The sequence below is a fragment of the Diabrotica undecimpunctata genome, chromosome 6 (assembly GCF_040954645.1).
Source record: "Diabrotica undecimpunctata isolate CICGRU chromosome 6, icDiaUnde3, whole genome shotgun sequence".
NCBI lineage: Eukaryota > Metazoa > Arthropoda > Insecta > Coleoptera > Chrysomelidae > Diabrotica > Diabrotica undecimpunctata.
The window spans coordinates 63,879,515-63,897,264 of record NC_092808.1 but is presented as its reverse complement, the minus strand read 5'-3'; the positions used below and the strand labels follow the sequence as shown (position 1 = coordinate 63,897,264).

Genomic DNA, 17,750 nt, shown 5'->3' with positions numbered 1-17,750 from the left:
TCTGACACGGTTTCCCCCTGCGAATTATTTTGTTCTAAAGCATTTTTCGTCTAATTCACTATTCGTCTAACGTTCAAAGTTTCTCGATTTAACGACATACCAAAAATTTTTAGGTACTGCTATTCTTTTAATTAAATAGCTTAAAAATTATAAGGAAAATACGAAAATAAAATTGTCTGATGATTAATATAGGTCATTTAATGCGTCTAACGACTCGAACATTTCGGAAAAATTACTTTAACTAAATTCATAAATAACCAACTTTTCAGGATACTTTCATTAACAGCAGCAAAAACAACTTTTAATATTGTCCGACGGAACTTGTTTTCCGATTTTCCTGTCTGACGAGTGAAATGTTTTCTGAAAATAAGAGGAAAAAAGCCTCAAAACCAAAAAAAGTCGCAAAGGAAAACCGTGTCAGACTCGGCCTAATGAAGCGATATTCAAAGTTTGGAGAAAGTATCTATCATAATCTTTTTAGTCGACGGGCACTGTAACTACAAGATCATGTTTGTACTTTATTTCGAAGAAATTCTGACTACCTTATTTGTTCATGTCTTTATTTATCCTGCATATTGCATGTTGTCAAGTTACTGATTCCTTTTCTTTTGTGTCTTTCTGGGTATTAAATTTACACCAGATAGGCCTTTTGGATATTGTCATTAATTAAATATTTTTAAAACATATAAGTATAGTAAATATTTTTGCTTTTAAGATAACTCGAGTAGATATTTCAGATTCGAAATATTCAAAGACATTTTGTACATAAAAGATATTCAGATCTGTAAGAATAAATGAGGAATTAAGTTTCGAGGTAACTGAGGGAGTCAGGAAAGGTCACATACTGAGCTTATAACTCATAACGTCATTTTATGTACATGAAATAAAGTACAATTAATATAATAAAACTACTATGATGCAAAAGTTATTTATTTATATTAAAAATTATACTGGGATAAGATGGTAAAATCTGCACTCGGCTGGCTTTTTATTTGGGGTTAGGCACTTGAAAGTACATTATTTAGAAACCCCTTTAGCCAAATGTGGATCTCCTTAGGTGACCCCCGGGGCCCCTTATCGCAAAAAATATGTTTTTTCCAAAAAAAAAAAAAATTTCTAAGCGATCCTTTGCTCTAAAAATTTTAAAAAATTGACGAACAAACACTTTAATGCACAAAAACCCTCTAATTATTTTAGGTATTTTGGATCAAAATTAAGCCCAGGAAAAATATTTCAATGTTTCAAAGAATGTTTAGGTTATGTGGTTAATTTTTGGCAAACTTCTAAAAAGATTAGACAGAGGTTAGATTTGGCGTTCTCTCTCCGTAACTTAAAATTCATAAAATCCCATTTTTTGGTATTTTTCCACATGTTTTTAGCACATAAACTCAACTGCATGTCAATAAATAACGATTTTTGTTATTTCCGTTATTTCTAATAGCGGGATTAGCTTTGCCTTGTTTAAATAATCAATCCAGCATCTTGTCCACTGAAGCAGCTGCTATATATAAAGCCCTTCAATGGTGTGAAAACCAGTGAAACAAAATTGTCGTGTGCACTGATTGATTATCAGTATTAAATACATTACAAAACTTTAAAGTCACAATTAATAGCAATAGATTCATTTTAAAAATTTTTCAACAGTTTGTTACTAAAATTATCAGCTTTATCATATGATGTTAAATTCGTATGGGTTAAGGGACATTCAGGCATATTGGGTAATAGTATTGTGGGTTCAATAGCTAAAAATCCTCTAAAGCACCCACATATATTGATTGAAGAATGTAACACTTGTGATCTCCTTGCATTTTTGAAACAGCATATTAAATTTAAATGGGATATGGAATAGACGTTTCATTCAGTTCGGTAAAACTACAGGCACTGATTTGTTTAAATTACAATTAACAGTAGCTGCGAACCAATTTTACAAAGTTGTTGCACTAAGTAGAAATACAGTGTTGACCATCCTAAGCTTAAAAAAGATCATAGATGTTTTCCGAAGCATCTACATAAAATCGAAGTTCTCCCAACAGACAGATGTAAGTGCGGAACTAGTATAGCTGATCTAAATCACATATTCTTTAACTGTCCCTTAACGTGTCAATACAAGTACGCGGCTGCTTCAAGAATTGCTAAAAACAGGTTTAAAAACGCCATTAAACTAAAATGTACTATTAAGTGAAGATAATACAAAAAATTTTAAATTGATTATCGTATTTCTGCAAAAAATTAAAGGTGTTAATAAAAAATTTGAATGTGAATTTGAATGTGAATGAAAAATCATTTGAATGGATATCCTTTGTATGTGTATCTATTTGTTGCCCACCTATCTAACCGTAGTTTATGTTTTGTGCGTTATAATGAAGTCGCTCTGATGAACGTGAAAAGTGTCCTTTCCTGTACAATCCTGAATGGATGAACACTAATATTTGTATGTAATTACGTGGCTAAAGGTTCTAAATCAAAGCTAAACTATAAAAAAAGGATTTCCGTTTTAGTCCACTCGTCAGAGATTTGACCCCTAAAAATCATATGAACAAGCTAAATTTTGCCGAGAATCTTAATTTTGGGACCCCAAAAAAGGTGCAAAAAAAATTTACCACTTTTACATCTGGGCTTCCCCCTAAAACCCATCTCGTAGGGCGTAAAAAAGCAAAAAAATCAATTTACCAAGAACATGTACACCGTAGAAAAAATATTTTAAATAAAAAATAGGTGAGATAATTTTAAACAAAAATGTTGATTAATACTGTTTGTGTAGAATCAACCGTTCTCTTAGAAACAACGCTTGAAGCGACCGTCGATTTTGAGTGTCAGTTTACGCGTGCGAAATCAATGTTCAATAAAATCTGTATTAGCTCGACGGTAAGAATTCGATATCTTTGTTAAGTAAATAAACGTGGCACAATTTTTGTCATTTTTTACGATTTTCATGAGATCAATAGAATTTATTACTTTCATTGACCAGTCGTAGTAAAATTTCCGAGGAACAAGCAAAATTACACATTGGAGGCCAAGAGCAGATAAACGTAGTAGAAGAATACCACCTACACGTTCGGCTGACATCAGGCGCATCACGAAAAATTGGCAACAAAGAGCATAAAATCGCAAAGAATGGAGGAGTTTAAGGGAGGCCTATGTCCAGCAGTGGACGTTATAAATAAAGACATGATAATGATGAGTAAAATTTCCATTTTTAGAGATTAATCTATAAAACCTTTAACATAAAATTTTAATTTTGATTTGTGTCAACAAATATGATGCATTTGAATTATGAATAAAAAACACACAATTTAATGTTTTACATTACAAACGATCGCACGTCACAAAAAATGCCTACAAGAAGACAATTTTGGGTGTAGTTTATAGCAAAGGTTAGTTCTTATAAAAAACGTAATAGTGTAATTGAAAAAAATTAAGTTTTAAACGTTTTAGATCGTTTGTTATATGAAAGTTTAAATCCAGCGTTTTTATGCATATTTCAAATTCCTCAAATTTGTTGTCAAGACTTAAAACTAAAATTTTATGCTATAGGTTTTGAAGGTTAGGCTCTACTAATTGAAAATTCATAGTGGCAAGTCAATGAAAGGGATGGATTGTATTTATCTCATGCGAATCATAAAAAATGGAAAAATAGAGCTACGTTTATTTATTTAACACCTTTATAAAATCTGAGTTTATTTGCGGCAAAATACACAAATTGCAAACAAAAGCTGAACTCTTTGCTTTTAAAACGCATCTTGAATTTTGTCGATAGGACACTTGAACTAAAAGATATCGAATTTTTACCGTTGAGCTGATACAACTTTTATTAAACATTGATTTCGAGCGCGTAACTGACATTCAAAATCGACCGCCGATTCAAACTTTGTTTGTGAGAGAACGGTTCAACATTTTTGTGTAAAACTATATCAGATACGGATTTTATTTAAAACATTTTTTTAAGGCGTACTGATTCTGGGTAATTCGATTCATTTGCGTTTTTGCCCTCCTACGAGGGGGGTTCTGTGGAGAAGCCCGGGGATTAAAGTGACAAACTTTTTTGCATTATTTTTGGGGTATCAAAATTAATATTCTCCGCAAAATTCAGCTTGCTCGTATGATTTTTAGAGGTTCATTGGCATTTTCATCTCTGACGACTGGAGTATTTGCAGACCAGAACATGCCTAAAATATGACAAACCGTCTTTTTTGATAGTTGTCCCATGTTTTTAGCACGTAACATTAACTACATATGGCTATAAAAGTTTTTTCTTAAGATATTTCTTCATCGTGTGAAGATTCAATACCCCCGGTCGTAAATGCCGATAATTTTTTCATAAAAATTAATGAAAATATTCAAAGACTTCTTACATTTTAGATTCCTGTTTATTTGAATTACCTATAGATTCACCACGTGTTTTTCCAGCACTGTCATCAGTACTGCATTTATCTTTCACAAGTGATAAATATTGTTCATTCGACATTTTCAAATTACAAGAATTAATAATATATATATATAGCTCCAAGGTATGAACCTTGGACTGTTGGAAATTATAATTGATCTTCACCTGTGGCTGATTAACCATCCACAACGTTGACGATACCTATATGAGTTTTTGGTTTGACCTCACTTGTTTTGTTTGTTTTTTCTCAGCCGATCAATGGGGGAAATTTGGTGTTATTAAAAACACATGTTCTTTTTGCGGTGCTTAGTTTGAACAAATTGTTAACTTATCTAGTTTAATTTATTGTTTATACATCATAATCGTATAATGTCCATTTACTTAAGTGTCTTTACAACTTTGTTATCACTGACTGCTACATATCTTTTTAAGGTAACACATGTAACAACTTTTCCATGCTTGTGTGGTTTTTTCATATTGTCCTTTATAGATGAACTGATGATGCTTTCTGATTAAGAAAGCGAAACGCCTTCAATAAATAGATGTCAAAAAAGTTTTTTTTTTAACATCAACAGAGTTTTCCATAAAAAACTTACCGTTTTCCAATTATTAAACATTATTTGTTTGAATTTTTGTATTCGATGAATAAAACTTTACTTTCGAACAGCCATAACTTTGTTAATATGGATTTATCAATACTATCTAAATTTTAGGATTTATTCGCGAAAAACTGTTTAAAAACATGCTTTTTTGACGTGTAATTAGTGAACTTTCAGTCACAAATAACTCTAAAATATTGACTTTTCGACAAAACTCTATCTAACCATTACCATGTTTTTTTTTAACTTTTTCCACCCCTTAGGGATGGTAACAACCTTAGAGAAAAAGCACATATTGCCATTGAGTAGATTTTGACCTTTGAGCTATTTTTTAAGTACTTTTAAAATTAAGAGGTTTTCTACTATTTTTACTGTCAGAGTCTGGACTAAAAGAGACAGACAAAATTAAAAATAAATAGATTAATTAATACCTAAATATCTGACAGATAGCCAAACCACTAACCAAACTTAATAGATCCCACCAATTCGAAAAGGAGATGAATCATGAGTACCTAACATAAAACAAAAAAGAAAGCTGTTTGCTTCATACTTAAGTAATATATTTTAGATCTAGGATATGAAAAAGAATGATCAAGCCAGAAACAAAGATACAGAAAAGGAAGTGAACAGTACTGATTAAGTAATAATAATCCCTATCAACCCAAAAGAAGTAACCCATGTAATCAAAAATAAGCTCAACGCCAAACATACCCCAGGATTTGAGTTAATAGACAGATTAGATATAATTCAGTTTATAATAAGCCCCAATAACTTGAAAAACAGCTAAACTAGGGTGCGGTCCGGTTATCAGCCACGCTAATTTGAGACATGTTTTAATAAAATAGAACTATATATTTCTACTAACCTTTTTTATAACACATTGCGGAATTTTTAATAATTCTTATTAAAGACTGAATTATACTAGAATAGTAGTTGATATTCACCAACTATGTTGTATTTATTATTATTTTTGCATTTAAGTACGACAGAAACTGTGCAAGGTTGCCAATTTTTGTCATAGGTTTCTCTCAGTAGGTATTAAAAGATGTAATTAAAGAAATCAAAATATTTCTGGATGTAACTTACAAATATCAAAACAAATTTAGTTTATGTTTTCCTTTTATTCCTGCAAAATGGATGTGTCTTTTATTATTGATGTAACCACTATCTCACAAAAAAACTATGCGGAAATAATTTTTAGGCCCTTACTGAAATTTACCAATAAGCAACAAAAAAATGATTTTTAGCACTTTACGATTATCCGTATCGGCCCTGCACAGGGACCCTCTCACTAGGATTACCTACTATATATATATATATATATATATATATATATATATATATATATATATATATATATATATATATATATATACTGTTTTAATTGTTGTATATGGATCACCGAAGCGAGTACAAAAACCAGAAGTGTTCCACATTTAAAAAACGGTGTGTATATATAGTAGAAGGTATCAGCCTGGAATATAAATGATGTATATAATGACCTACGCCCGTATAGCGTCGGTGTGTCTTGCTCCATATGAGCAAGCTTACAATACGCTCACTAATATATTTTATCTTTATTAGTTTTCTTTAGTTTAGGTTCAGTTAGGATAGGTTAAGTTCCCTTTTTGGGCTGTGAGATGACCTAACAACGGCCGTAGGGTGTCCTTAAGTCATCTCACAGCCCAGGAAGGGAACTTATATGTTTTATCTGAATAATATACACCCATAAATATATTTTATCTTAATTAGTTTTGTTTAAGTTAGGTTGGGTCAGATTTGGTTAGGTTGGGTTAGATTTGGTTAGGATGGGTTAGGTAAGGTTAGATTTGACAATGACCCACTCAATATAAAGATTATACCGGGACCGCTACCCCAACCACTCCACCCTAGAAGGAGATTTTGGACGAAGGAGGTGTTGGAACATTCCACAATAGTTAGACGAGTTAAGGAAAGGAAGACAGAGAAAGTAATCAAATTACGAATCGACACACCCGAACAACTCTGGCGCGCTCTCGAGCGTGTCACAGAAGAATCGAATTCCGAGGACTTCGTGGCTCTCTATTATGTAAGCTATATGCCGGTAATGGAGCTGCGCAAGATGGCGGAAACGGTCTTTGCTTTCAGCATAGGAACTACCACCGTTCAGATATTCACTACGGCTACGGGTCAAGAAAGGCAAACGAACGGTTTCATCGTATCAAAAAAGAACACGACCTACTCCCAACTTTTTTAGGGAGTGGAAAAGGCCGTGAGAAAGACGGTGGCAAGGGATGCTATCCGCAGCTTGTGCAATATCTGGGACAGGAACCCCTTAATAACTATAGACAAGGACTAGGGGGCGGCCTCGATATTAAAAAAAGCTTTCTCAGATAAAGAAAGTAGATTCATAGCGAAATTGGTGGGAACTAAAAAGCAGGCAATCATTCACTTAAGGGGAACGACAGAGAGTACACAACGGGCGGGGCGGTCTATAAAGCAAGAAATAGACACGTGGAACACTTGTTTCGCCTTAAACGGATAAGCCCAATGCAGAAGAACACTAAAGCAGCTACGGTCATCCTTACCGCACAAGCGGAATTAAGAATATAAACCTCGGACATCTGAAGGTGAGCCTCGTACGCTGCGAGGTAGAATGCAGATACATAGTGAATAGATACCAACGTTGCTGGATTTTACCAGCACGATTCTCTGAGTTGTGATGGTCCCGACTGCAACGGAGACTGTCACAGGTGTGGAAAGGAGGGTCACACCTTCGAGTTATGCAATCAACAGGATCACTGTGTCATATGTAAAGATGGACACCGTATTGGCAGTGGCACCGAAGTGCGCAGCCTTCTGGAAGACTCTTCAGAGAGCTAGACAGGCCGAGCACCCACGGAACATCGAGGCCCCTGTCTCAAACTCTTCCTCAAAAACGAAGGCTTTAACGATGGAAACGGACCAAGAACACGGACCCTCAAACCAGAAAACAAGGCCCACTGGCTCACTCTCCTCCGCCGAGGAGTTAAGAAGAGCGAACGATGAGGTCTTTAACGGAGCGACCCATTCGATCTTGGTGAACCAATTCACGTCACTTTGCGACAGCGCCGCAGCTGACCTTGCCCTGGTTAAACCTCCTAACCGTCCATCCACCTTGCCCTTCTCACCCTGGATGGGGAACTAACATCGGCCCCTACCTCTCAAGCACTATCTCCTCAGGGTAGTGTCAACATTGACCTTTTAGATTAGATTAAGAAACCCCATCCTCACCATGTGACCAAATAGCTAGTGGTTTAGTCTTATAATGGCTTCAAATGGGTTAAAAATACTTAGGATACTGCAGGTAAACATTGGAAGGGCCAAGGTGGTACACGACCTGTTACACGCGAAAGCCTTGGAAGTAAAAGCAGATCTTATCATAGTCCCAGAAGCAAACAAAAACATTGCCAGAAAGTTTGGTTGGATCAGCGAAACACGGTCAGATGTTGCAGTCTTTAAGTTGAACAAAAGTGTGTACATAAAAAAGATTACCAAGAAAAAAGGATTCATTAAAATCAATATGAATGAAGTGGCAACAGTAGCCTATTATATATTACCGAATATAAACATTACACAATACCAAGACAAGGTAGATAATATATTCGAGGCGTCACTTCTATCCATTCTATGAGAGTCCCCAAATATTGACAACAAGGGGGAAATATGGAAGTCACATAAACAATACACTAGCATCAAACAACTTTGCCAAGAAAATCACAAACTGGGATGTTCTAGATGAGAGCATCTTCACTCTACATAAATAGATCGTATTCGAAATTGGCATAAAGGTCACAACTAAGAATGGCACAAAGACACTCAAATTCAACAAAGCAAGATTTGCTAAACAAATAAGCAACTTAGAAGAAGAAACTACTGACTTTTTCACCTTTATGAACGCAATCATAAAAGCACCTGAGTAGTAATCGTAAACATTTCGCATATACTGTACCATACTGGTGGAATGATGAAATCCAACAAAAACGGACAGAATGTCTTAGAATTAGGCGAATCGCACAGAGGAATAGAATACAAACGCAACAAATAAAGCTAAATAAGTTAATCAAGAGAGCTGAGCGCACATACTGACAGAACTTGTGCGAGGCGCTGGAGAACGACGTTCTCAGGTCAGTGACCCCGTACAACCTGTGCGAAGAAGGAAAATTGTGAATACCCTCTTTCCCAATAATCCCACTACAAACTTCGTTATATATAAACACACCTGTCCAGATGATGTTAGCCTTGCGGGACTCATGAGAGCCGCAGATTCCATTAAAGTAGGTAAATCCCCTGGATCAGACCGCCACCAGAGGCGATAAAACTATTAACTACATTACAACCAGAACTAGTAGAAGAAATCTTTAATCAGCTGCTGACAAGACACTGTAAATGACTGCTTTAGTAAAGTAAAAAGATGGATGACGAATAACGACCCGGAACTTGCAGACAACAAGACCGAAACGGTCATCCTAAAGCCCCGAGAGCCTTGCCAGATTTAATATTTCAAATAAGTAGTAATGAGCTAAAATCAACGAACTGTGCTAAATATCTAGGCATATATTTAGACAAATGCCTATGCTTTACGAAACATCTTTTGAGAGTGGTTAAGAAGGCGGACGAACAGACAGCAATCATCCAGAGAATAACACCCAATATAGGTGGGCCTAGCAGCAACAAGAGAAGATTGTACCTACACGTTGTACAATCGACCCACCGATATGGAACCCCCGTCTGGATAGATGTATTGAGATACCAAAAGTACAAATATATGATTAATAGAGCACAGAGGAAACCCCTTCTACCCTAACTCTCTCTTTGTCAACCGTTTTCCATCCACTCCTGAATGTAGGTCTCTCCCAATTGCTTCCATCTTTCTCTATCTTGCGCCAATCTTATCCAGTGTTTGCCTGCCACTGCTCTTATGTCATCTACCCATCTTTTTTGAGGTCTTCTCATGCTTCTTGTTGTCGTCCTTGGTGTGCATTCTAGGATTCTCCGTGTCCACCTGTTGTCATTATATCGGGCTACGTGACCTACCCAATTTCTTCCACAATATACCTAATCTTCGTTCTACGTCTTATCTCGGTGTTTCTAATCTTGTCTCCCAGTAATATTCCAAGAATGATTCGTTACATTACTCTTTGCGGTGTTTCTAATTTTTTAGCAGATTTTTTGGTAAGGGCTACTGTCTCCAAGCCGTAGGTACAAACTGGTAGTATGAATGTGTTATACACCTTTTTCTTTAAGTTCACAGGAATGAAGGTATTTTTCAAGATATATGTCAGTTTGCTGAAAGCGCCCCATGCCAGTTGTGTTCTTCTTTTAATTTCAGCATCTTGATTTGGTTTTCCTAGCTTGATGACATGACCTAGATATACATAATGTTCAACATTATATATATCGACCCTAACACTACAGAAAATCGCGGGTACGCGGGTAGTCAAAAAACGTCAGATGTTATACGATAACCGGAACGGCAGTTACCCCAGGTAAGAGTGGCCGTACGAGAACAACTATTGGCAGAATGGCAGAGGGAATGGGAGGCACAGACTACGAAAGCTCAATGAAGCAAAACGCTAATTCCTGATATGGTGACGGTACAGCTGTAAGTTTCTTCTTCTTAATTTTCTAGTGCTATCTCCACTAATGAAGGTTGGCTATAACCATTGTAAATTAGTCTCTATCTTTTGCAATTCTTAAGAGCGTCTGTGTGTTTAACCTGGTCTAGTCGCGAATGTTTTGCAGCCAGGATATTTGTCGTCTACCAGGACCCCTATTTCCTTCGAAGCTGTAAGCTGTAAGTTTAAACGAGTGAATTAATATTTTACACAATTTCTGACCGGACATGGATCTTTCAGGTCTTACACATAAGCTGTCTAGAAAATCAACTTTTATGCATTTAATATTTTCGTTCATGCATTCAAAATTTAAACTTTTTTTTAACGAATATACCAATTAAATATGGTATACAGCTAACCACTGGAAACTATCTCATTTTAGTATTTGATAAAGTTTAGCACAAAAGCTTTTAGTATAAATCAGGATACCTACTCTGAACATTGCCCCCTTTTTTGACCCCTTGTGGTCAAAAGTAAAGCAAAGTGGTAAGTGTGAGAAATAAGTATTCTGTAGAACAAAAACTGATCTGTAATCCAAACCAAATAATATAAACAAAAATAAACGACAATTTTTCGAAAAAAATTAACGTATTATCACCTACGTCAAAACACTTGTGTCAAGATACCTATTAAAAAAAAACTTTCAAATAACTAAGTCAAATAATACATGAGAAAAATAAAGCAGTAAAAGCATTAATAAATTTTTACCTGAAGTATTTTATCCAAATCGATTTCTAGTCCCCCGTAGTACAAAACGCCAAGTCCTCCATACACTCTGGACATTGATATTGTTCGATGTATACTACTGATGGAACTAATACCCATTTTTAAATTTTTCGTATTTGATGTAATGCTGTGAAATATACCTTCTGGGAACATACGACTATCAGATGAAATAGTTGTTCTTCGACTCATGCTGAAAATTTAGATTGTTAGTTAAATTCATTTAGAAAGTTAATTGACAATTGTATGACATTTATATAACTAAAAAATTATATATAAGCTTTAATGGACACATTTTTAAGTATGTTATTTTTTAAATTTTACACAACGAAAACATTAAAAAACCCTTAAGTATAAATGGTTCTCAGAGTCGGGATTAGTAATAATATTAATAACTTTTTTACAAGTACACGAGTTTGCTTTACATTTTTAATTTTTTAATGAATTCCTAGAAGCTTCCTCCTTCTTCTTCTTCCTTAGCATTTCCCTTTTCAAGAGTCGCTGTTCCTTACTTTTCTTCGCTACTCAAGTTTTCTGCTACACAGTTCTTCCATCTCCTCCTCAGTTTTGCTCCAAACCTCTTTTCCACAATTCCTAACAACTCTATCCTTTATCCCACATAGTTTTTATTTCTAGGTCTGACGTGACCAAAGCATTGCAGTCTTTGTTCTTGAACTATTTTTGAGACTGTAGTCACCCCTGCACTTCCCCTAATCACATCGTTCCTGATCCTGTCCCTTCTAGTCGTGCCCAACATCAACCATAATATTTTTATTTCAGCTACCTCCATCTTTTTTTTCTGAATCTTCTTTACAGGCCACATTTCACCAGCCACATTTCACAGGCCTCACCACACTCTTGTATATTTTTTCTTTCAGCCCTTCCGCAATTTTCGATCCCAAAGTACCCAGCTCGTTCGCTTCCAGTTAAACAAACCAGCCTGTATCCTGTGTACAATATCTCGATATAGTGTCCCATTTTCCGTTATATAAAAGCCAAGGTATTTAAATTCTACTCGTCCCAGTTTTTCTCCAAGTAATTTGATATCCCTAACCATTCTTGTTTCTCCCATCCACATATTTCATTCCATTTTCGACCTTCTAATCTTAAGTCCCCCTCCTCAATAGCCCCTTTTCAACTCTCTAACTTTTCCTCCAACATTTCTTTGCTCTCCTCCACTAACACGATATCATCAGCAAAGAGCATTGACCAAGGAGTCTGCTTCCTTACCATTTCTGTCAGTACATCCATAACAAGATTACACAGGTAGGGACTTAGTGAGCCTTCATGCGAACCAACCGCCACTGGAAAACTTTCGGTCAATTGAACACAAGTCCTTACTTTAGTATATGCTCCCTCATACATATCTTTCACGAGCCTTACGTACTTCTCAGGAACCCAGTGCTATCTCATACCTCTCCACAGCTCAAATCAAAAAATTAATGAGATAGCTCAGTGTTGCTAAGATCCTAAGATCATCAAGTAATATTGTAGCTAATAGTCGGGTATTTCTTCTCAAAATGATAAATATTGAAATATGTCTTCAATCAAGTACATTTGACCAGATTTACAAACTACATTGAAATTAAAACATAACGTATATTGAAGAGTAAAGGTTTTGGCATTGAAGCATAATATATTATTTTTAATCTTTTTTAAAAATAGAAAAAAGCTAATTAAGATAAACTTTTAGTAGATCTATTTAATAAACGTTATCATTTATAGCAATAGAGTTGAAACAAATGATCACCTACAGAGCATTAAAACAGAAATAGAAAAGACTATCGAATACAATCGACCACTCGTTCTGGCTTTTGTAGATTTCTATAAAGCCTTTGACATGGTAGAATTTGACAAAATCCTGGAAACACTACAAGCATGTCGCATTAAGTGTGGCATGTGTATGCCACTGGTCTTCTCAGGTTTATGCCACTTAGCAACTTAGTATATAGAAAATTAAGAAGGAGCAACTCATTATAAATTTTTGATGAAAATGGCGTTGCAAATTTATTAATAACGTTATCAAATAGTAAGAACATTATAATGTATACTTCCATAAATAAATATTTCAAAAAATATTTGTATCTAGGTATTGCATTTTTTTTGGTTTCAGTATATTATTTCTGCATATCTATTGTACGGTAAAACATGTGCATTTTTTTGTATCTATGCATAAATAATTTTGTAGACGAACTTAGTAGCTGATATCCTTTCTTTTTTCTCCAATTGTTGACCGAGAACCCCATATTTAGTATTGAATTCAACTGTCGTACTTCTTTTTCCCATATATATATATATATATATATATATATATATATATATATATATATATATATATATATATATATATATATATATATATATATATATATATATATATATATATATATATATATATATAAATTAAGGATCACTCAAAGTGGTGGGGTCAATCCAAAATATCATATATAAAAATAGTCTACGTTGTGGCTGGATAGCCAGCCACAGGTGAAGATTGATTCAACTTCCAACAGTGCAAGGTTCATATCATTTGGAACTGAGACTAATAAAGACTCTATGAATCAATTTTAATTATAAAATTTTATTAAACTATTAGATCAGAAACAATGTTTGTTCATTGTCTCTCTTAACCAATCACTGGGGGAAAATGGTGATCTTAACCACCTTTTTCCTTTATTCTTTGGTTTTTACTGACAGGTTTGTCACCCAAATTTATCATATTCTTTAAATTTACCGCTCTATTGCACTAGAGGTTGGTAATTCGCCTTGCTGTTCTGTAATATTTTGACCTCAAGGCCACTGTCTTTTCTCGTTGTTTGGCGTGGGTTCTACTTGTTGCTTCCATTTAACCGGCAGCAGCTAAGAAGCTAAGAGTGGTAACCTCATTATATTTTTAAATATTACTATATTTCAATCTTAATCAATTTAATAATGTTACCGAAAGTTAAAATTAAATTTAACTAATAATATACTGTTGGAAGTGCATCTTATGATCTTGTTAGTTCTCTGCAAATTAATGTTTTTTACTTAAGCTTTTTTACATAATTTTTATATACATGTACAATTACCACATGGTCTTTTGCTGTGCTAAGTTTGAGTTAATTTGTAAACTGTATTTAGTTACATTAGTTATCAATTAATTGTGTATACAACATAATCTTATAATGTCCATTGTCGTAAGCTTCTTTAGATATTTAATATCATTCACTGCTACATGTCTTTTTGAGGTAACACACTTATAATAACTGTTCTATGGATGTTTGGTTTTTCATATTGTTCTTTTTAGATGAACTGATGATGCTTTCTGATTAGGAAGCGAAACCTCTTCAATAAATAGATGAACTAGCTACCTTCTTTGTCTTTTTTCTCTCCACCTTTTTACCGAAAAATCCACCACTCTTCGAGTGATCCTTAATTTATATTGGATTGACGGTCGTACTCCTTTTCTCTCTCTCTCTCTCTCTCTCTCTCTCTCTCTCTCTCTCTCTCTCTATATATATATATATATATATATATATATATATATATATATATATATATATATATATATATATATATATTGTTATGATGTATTATTTGAGAATGATGTTTTAATGAGCAATGAGTGTTTTTTAATAATATATATATATATATATATATATATATATATATATATATATATATATATATATATACATATATATATATATATATATATATATATATACATATAGGGTTTTTATCGCGGTTCTCAAAGAATTAGTTTGTAAGCACTTTTTGAAATTATCTTTATTATATCTATTATGAAACACACATACATATTTAACATAGCCAATGTAAATTTAAAATAAACTATCTTTAAATTGAAATTCTTATGAAACTAATTAAATTGTATAGACAATGTAAATTTTAAACAAACTATCTTTAAAAGTGAAATTGTTATGACACTTCATCTTCAAAATCCATCTCCACTTTTTTTCTTTCCAATTTGTCATTTCCCATCAATATATCAACACACAAATCCTTGACAATAAATCCTCGCATATTAATCTCTTCACTAAGAACACCAATCCCAAAATTGGCTAGTTCATCAATTTCACCCAACTTCCCACTACTTGCACCAACAATTTTAATTTTTGGAATCTTTATTATATCTGATAGTTTTAATGTATTAAAAATAAAATTCTCCGAGATTAAAGTACCCTCTGAACCAGCATCCATCATAATTTCAATCATTCTATTTTTGGCCAAAGCATTTATACAAATCAAATTAATAGATTCAATAATTCTATCTTCATCCAAAGAAACAAATTCAAAAGGTTCCTCATAATAGCAATGGCCCAACTTGCAATTCAGAAAGTTTACTGAACAAAATTTTGACTGTTAGAATTGTCAGATTGCATCTGACTAACTGGATCCGATGTCCTATGTCTTTCCCTACTATGACTTCTCATATTTTCTTGTCTTGTACCACCTCGCTCACTCTCTTCGCAACTTCCATCTCTCCGCACACAATCCACCTGTCTGCTACAGCTAGGTCGCTCCGCACTTCTTCTATTGTCAAAATCTTGTCTATTACCATTAGTATTGTTATCAAAATGCTGTCCATTATAATCAGTATTCTTATTAAAATTTTGTCTATTATAACTAGTATTGTTATCAAGATTCTGTCTATTTTGATCATTGTTATTACTATCAAAATGTTGCAAATTATCACCATATCTATCATTATTATATGATTGTCCACACTGCTGATAATCATTCTTATTATATTGAAAGTTATTATTGTTGCCTCTATTGTTGCCATTATTACTTGTCATATTACCTCTTTGTATTCTTTGAATAAAATCAATAAAACTCTCTATTGTTTGAACACTTTGCACAGATACTGCTTGCACAACATCAGCATCAAAATGTCAAGATACATCCAAGACTGTTTCATCCTCTCCAAGTGGTGGCTCCAAACACTTTGCAACCGCTATCAGTTTCAATGCACAATCTACCATATTTGATTTCAAATTGTGATTACACTTTCCAAAATACAGAACTTCCCCAAATCTGGCCTGCTCCAATTCACCCCAATAATAATTTAAAAACTTATTTTCAAACGTTTGAAAATTATCCAAATCACCTTCAATACTGGCAAACCAAATTGCCGCATTGAAATATAGCCAAAAAAGTGTTAATTATTTAACCCACTTTAATTAAAAAATGATACAGATTTTTTAAGTTTTAAGCACTGTAGCGAATTCTGAACTGTTACAACTTAATGACCTTGATTAATTAGCTAATCAGTCAGCGTCTTCACTGGAACTGTCTTCATCATTGGAATCTCCCGCCAAATCGATGATAATCCTACTTTCATTTTCATCATATGTGACCATTTTTGCCCAGTCGTCCTGAAAAACAAACACATAGATAAGACAGAAAACCAAAGTCACCGATGTGGTGCAAAAATCATTAAAGTTGAAATGGGAATACGCTGGACATGTAGCTAGGAGCGATCTAAACAAATGGCACAGATCAATTTTAACCTGGAGACCATACCAACACAAAAGACCCAGAGGCAGACCTCCTATGAGATGGACAGATGATCTGAAAAGGACTGCCGGACAAAATTGGCTACAAGTAGCGTACAATAAAAAACAATGGAAAGGAAAAGAGGCTTATGTTCAGATGTGGACGTGAGTGGCTAGACGAAGAAGAAGAAGAAGAAGAAGAGTCCTGAATTAATTTTTCAGTATGGTTAACACAACTCGCCCACACTGCAGGTGTTGCCTCAGCTAATGCATCGCCTCAAACTTTTTTAACTGTTTCATCTCCACGTCCATGTTCTCCAATATGACGATCATAGTATTGTTTAGAAATGCCCCAGACCAACTCAATCGGATTATCTCGGAGGCAATCTCAAAACCTGATGCCCATGTTCTTGGAGTAGCTCGTCTATAACGTACCTGGTGTTTGGTGGTTTATTCTGGCGACAAAGACTCAATAGCTCTGTCTTGCCCGAATCGTCGTCAAAAATTATTTTTTTCGCTCGTAACCATTCTTGTAAGTCCGATTTTTTCCAACTGGCATTCGGTAACTTTTCTATTAAAGAGCTATGGTATGAGGCATTATCCATAATAATTAGAGATGGTTCCTCCAACATTGGTATCAGCTTTTCGGAGACCCACTTTTTAAAAGACTCGTTATCCATAGAATCATGATAGTCTGCACTCTTCGATTTCGTAGAAAACGGTAATCCAGCATCTTTAACAAATCCTTGCCTACTTCAGGCATGTAAAACAACAAAGCGTTTACCTGTATTTTCGTGTCCTTTTCTGATGGTTTTCATACAATCATTTTACCAAGTACGTTTATATGCCCCTTTTAGGAATATCCATGTTTCATCTAAAAAAACGAACTGAAGTGAGCTTGGACTTAAAA

General features: G+C 34.3%; 1 protein-coding gene across 2 annotated transcripts in view; it reads right to left on the bottom strand.

The window, feature by feature from the left end:
• LOC140443473 (uncharacterized) overlaps positions 1 to 11,647 on the bottom strand; it is a 96,985-nt gene extending 85,338 nt beyond the window's left edge. Inside the window, exon 1 of one of the 2 annotated variants that reach the window (XM_072534760.1) lies at positions 11,328 to 11,647. In XM_072534760.1, coding sequence (XP_072390861.1) covers positions 11,328 to 11,534 — 207 coding nt within the window. In that variant the 5' untranslated portion in view covers positions 11,535 to 11,647. The remainder of the gene's footprint in view (positions 1 to 11,327) is intronic. The other variant, XM_072534759.1, reaches the window with a different exon arrangement.
• Between the last annotated feature and the right edge of the window lie 6,103 nt (positions 11,648 to 17,750).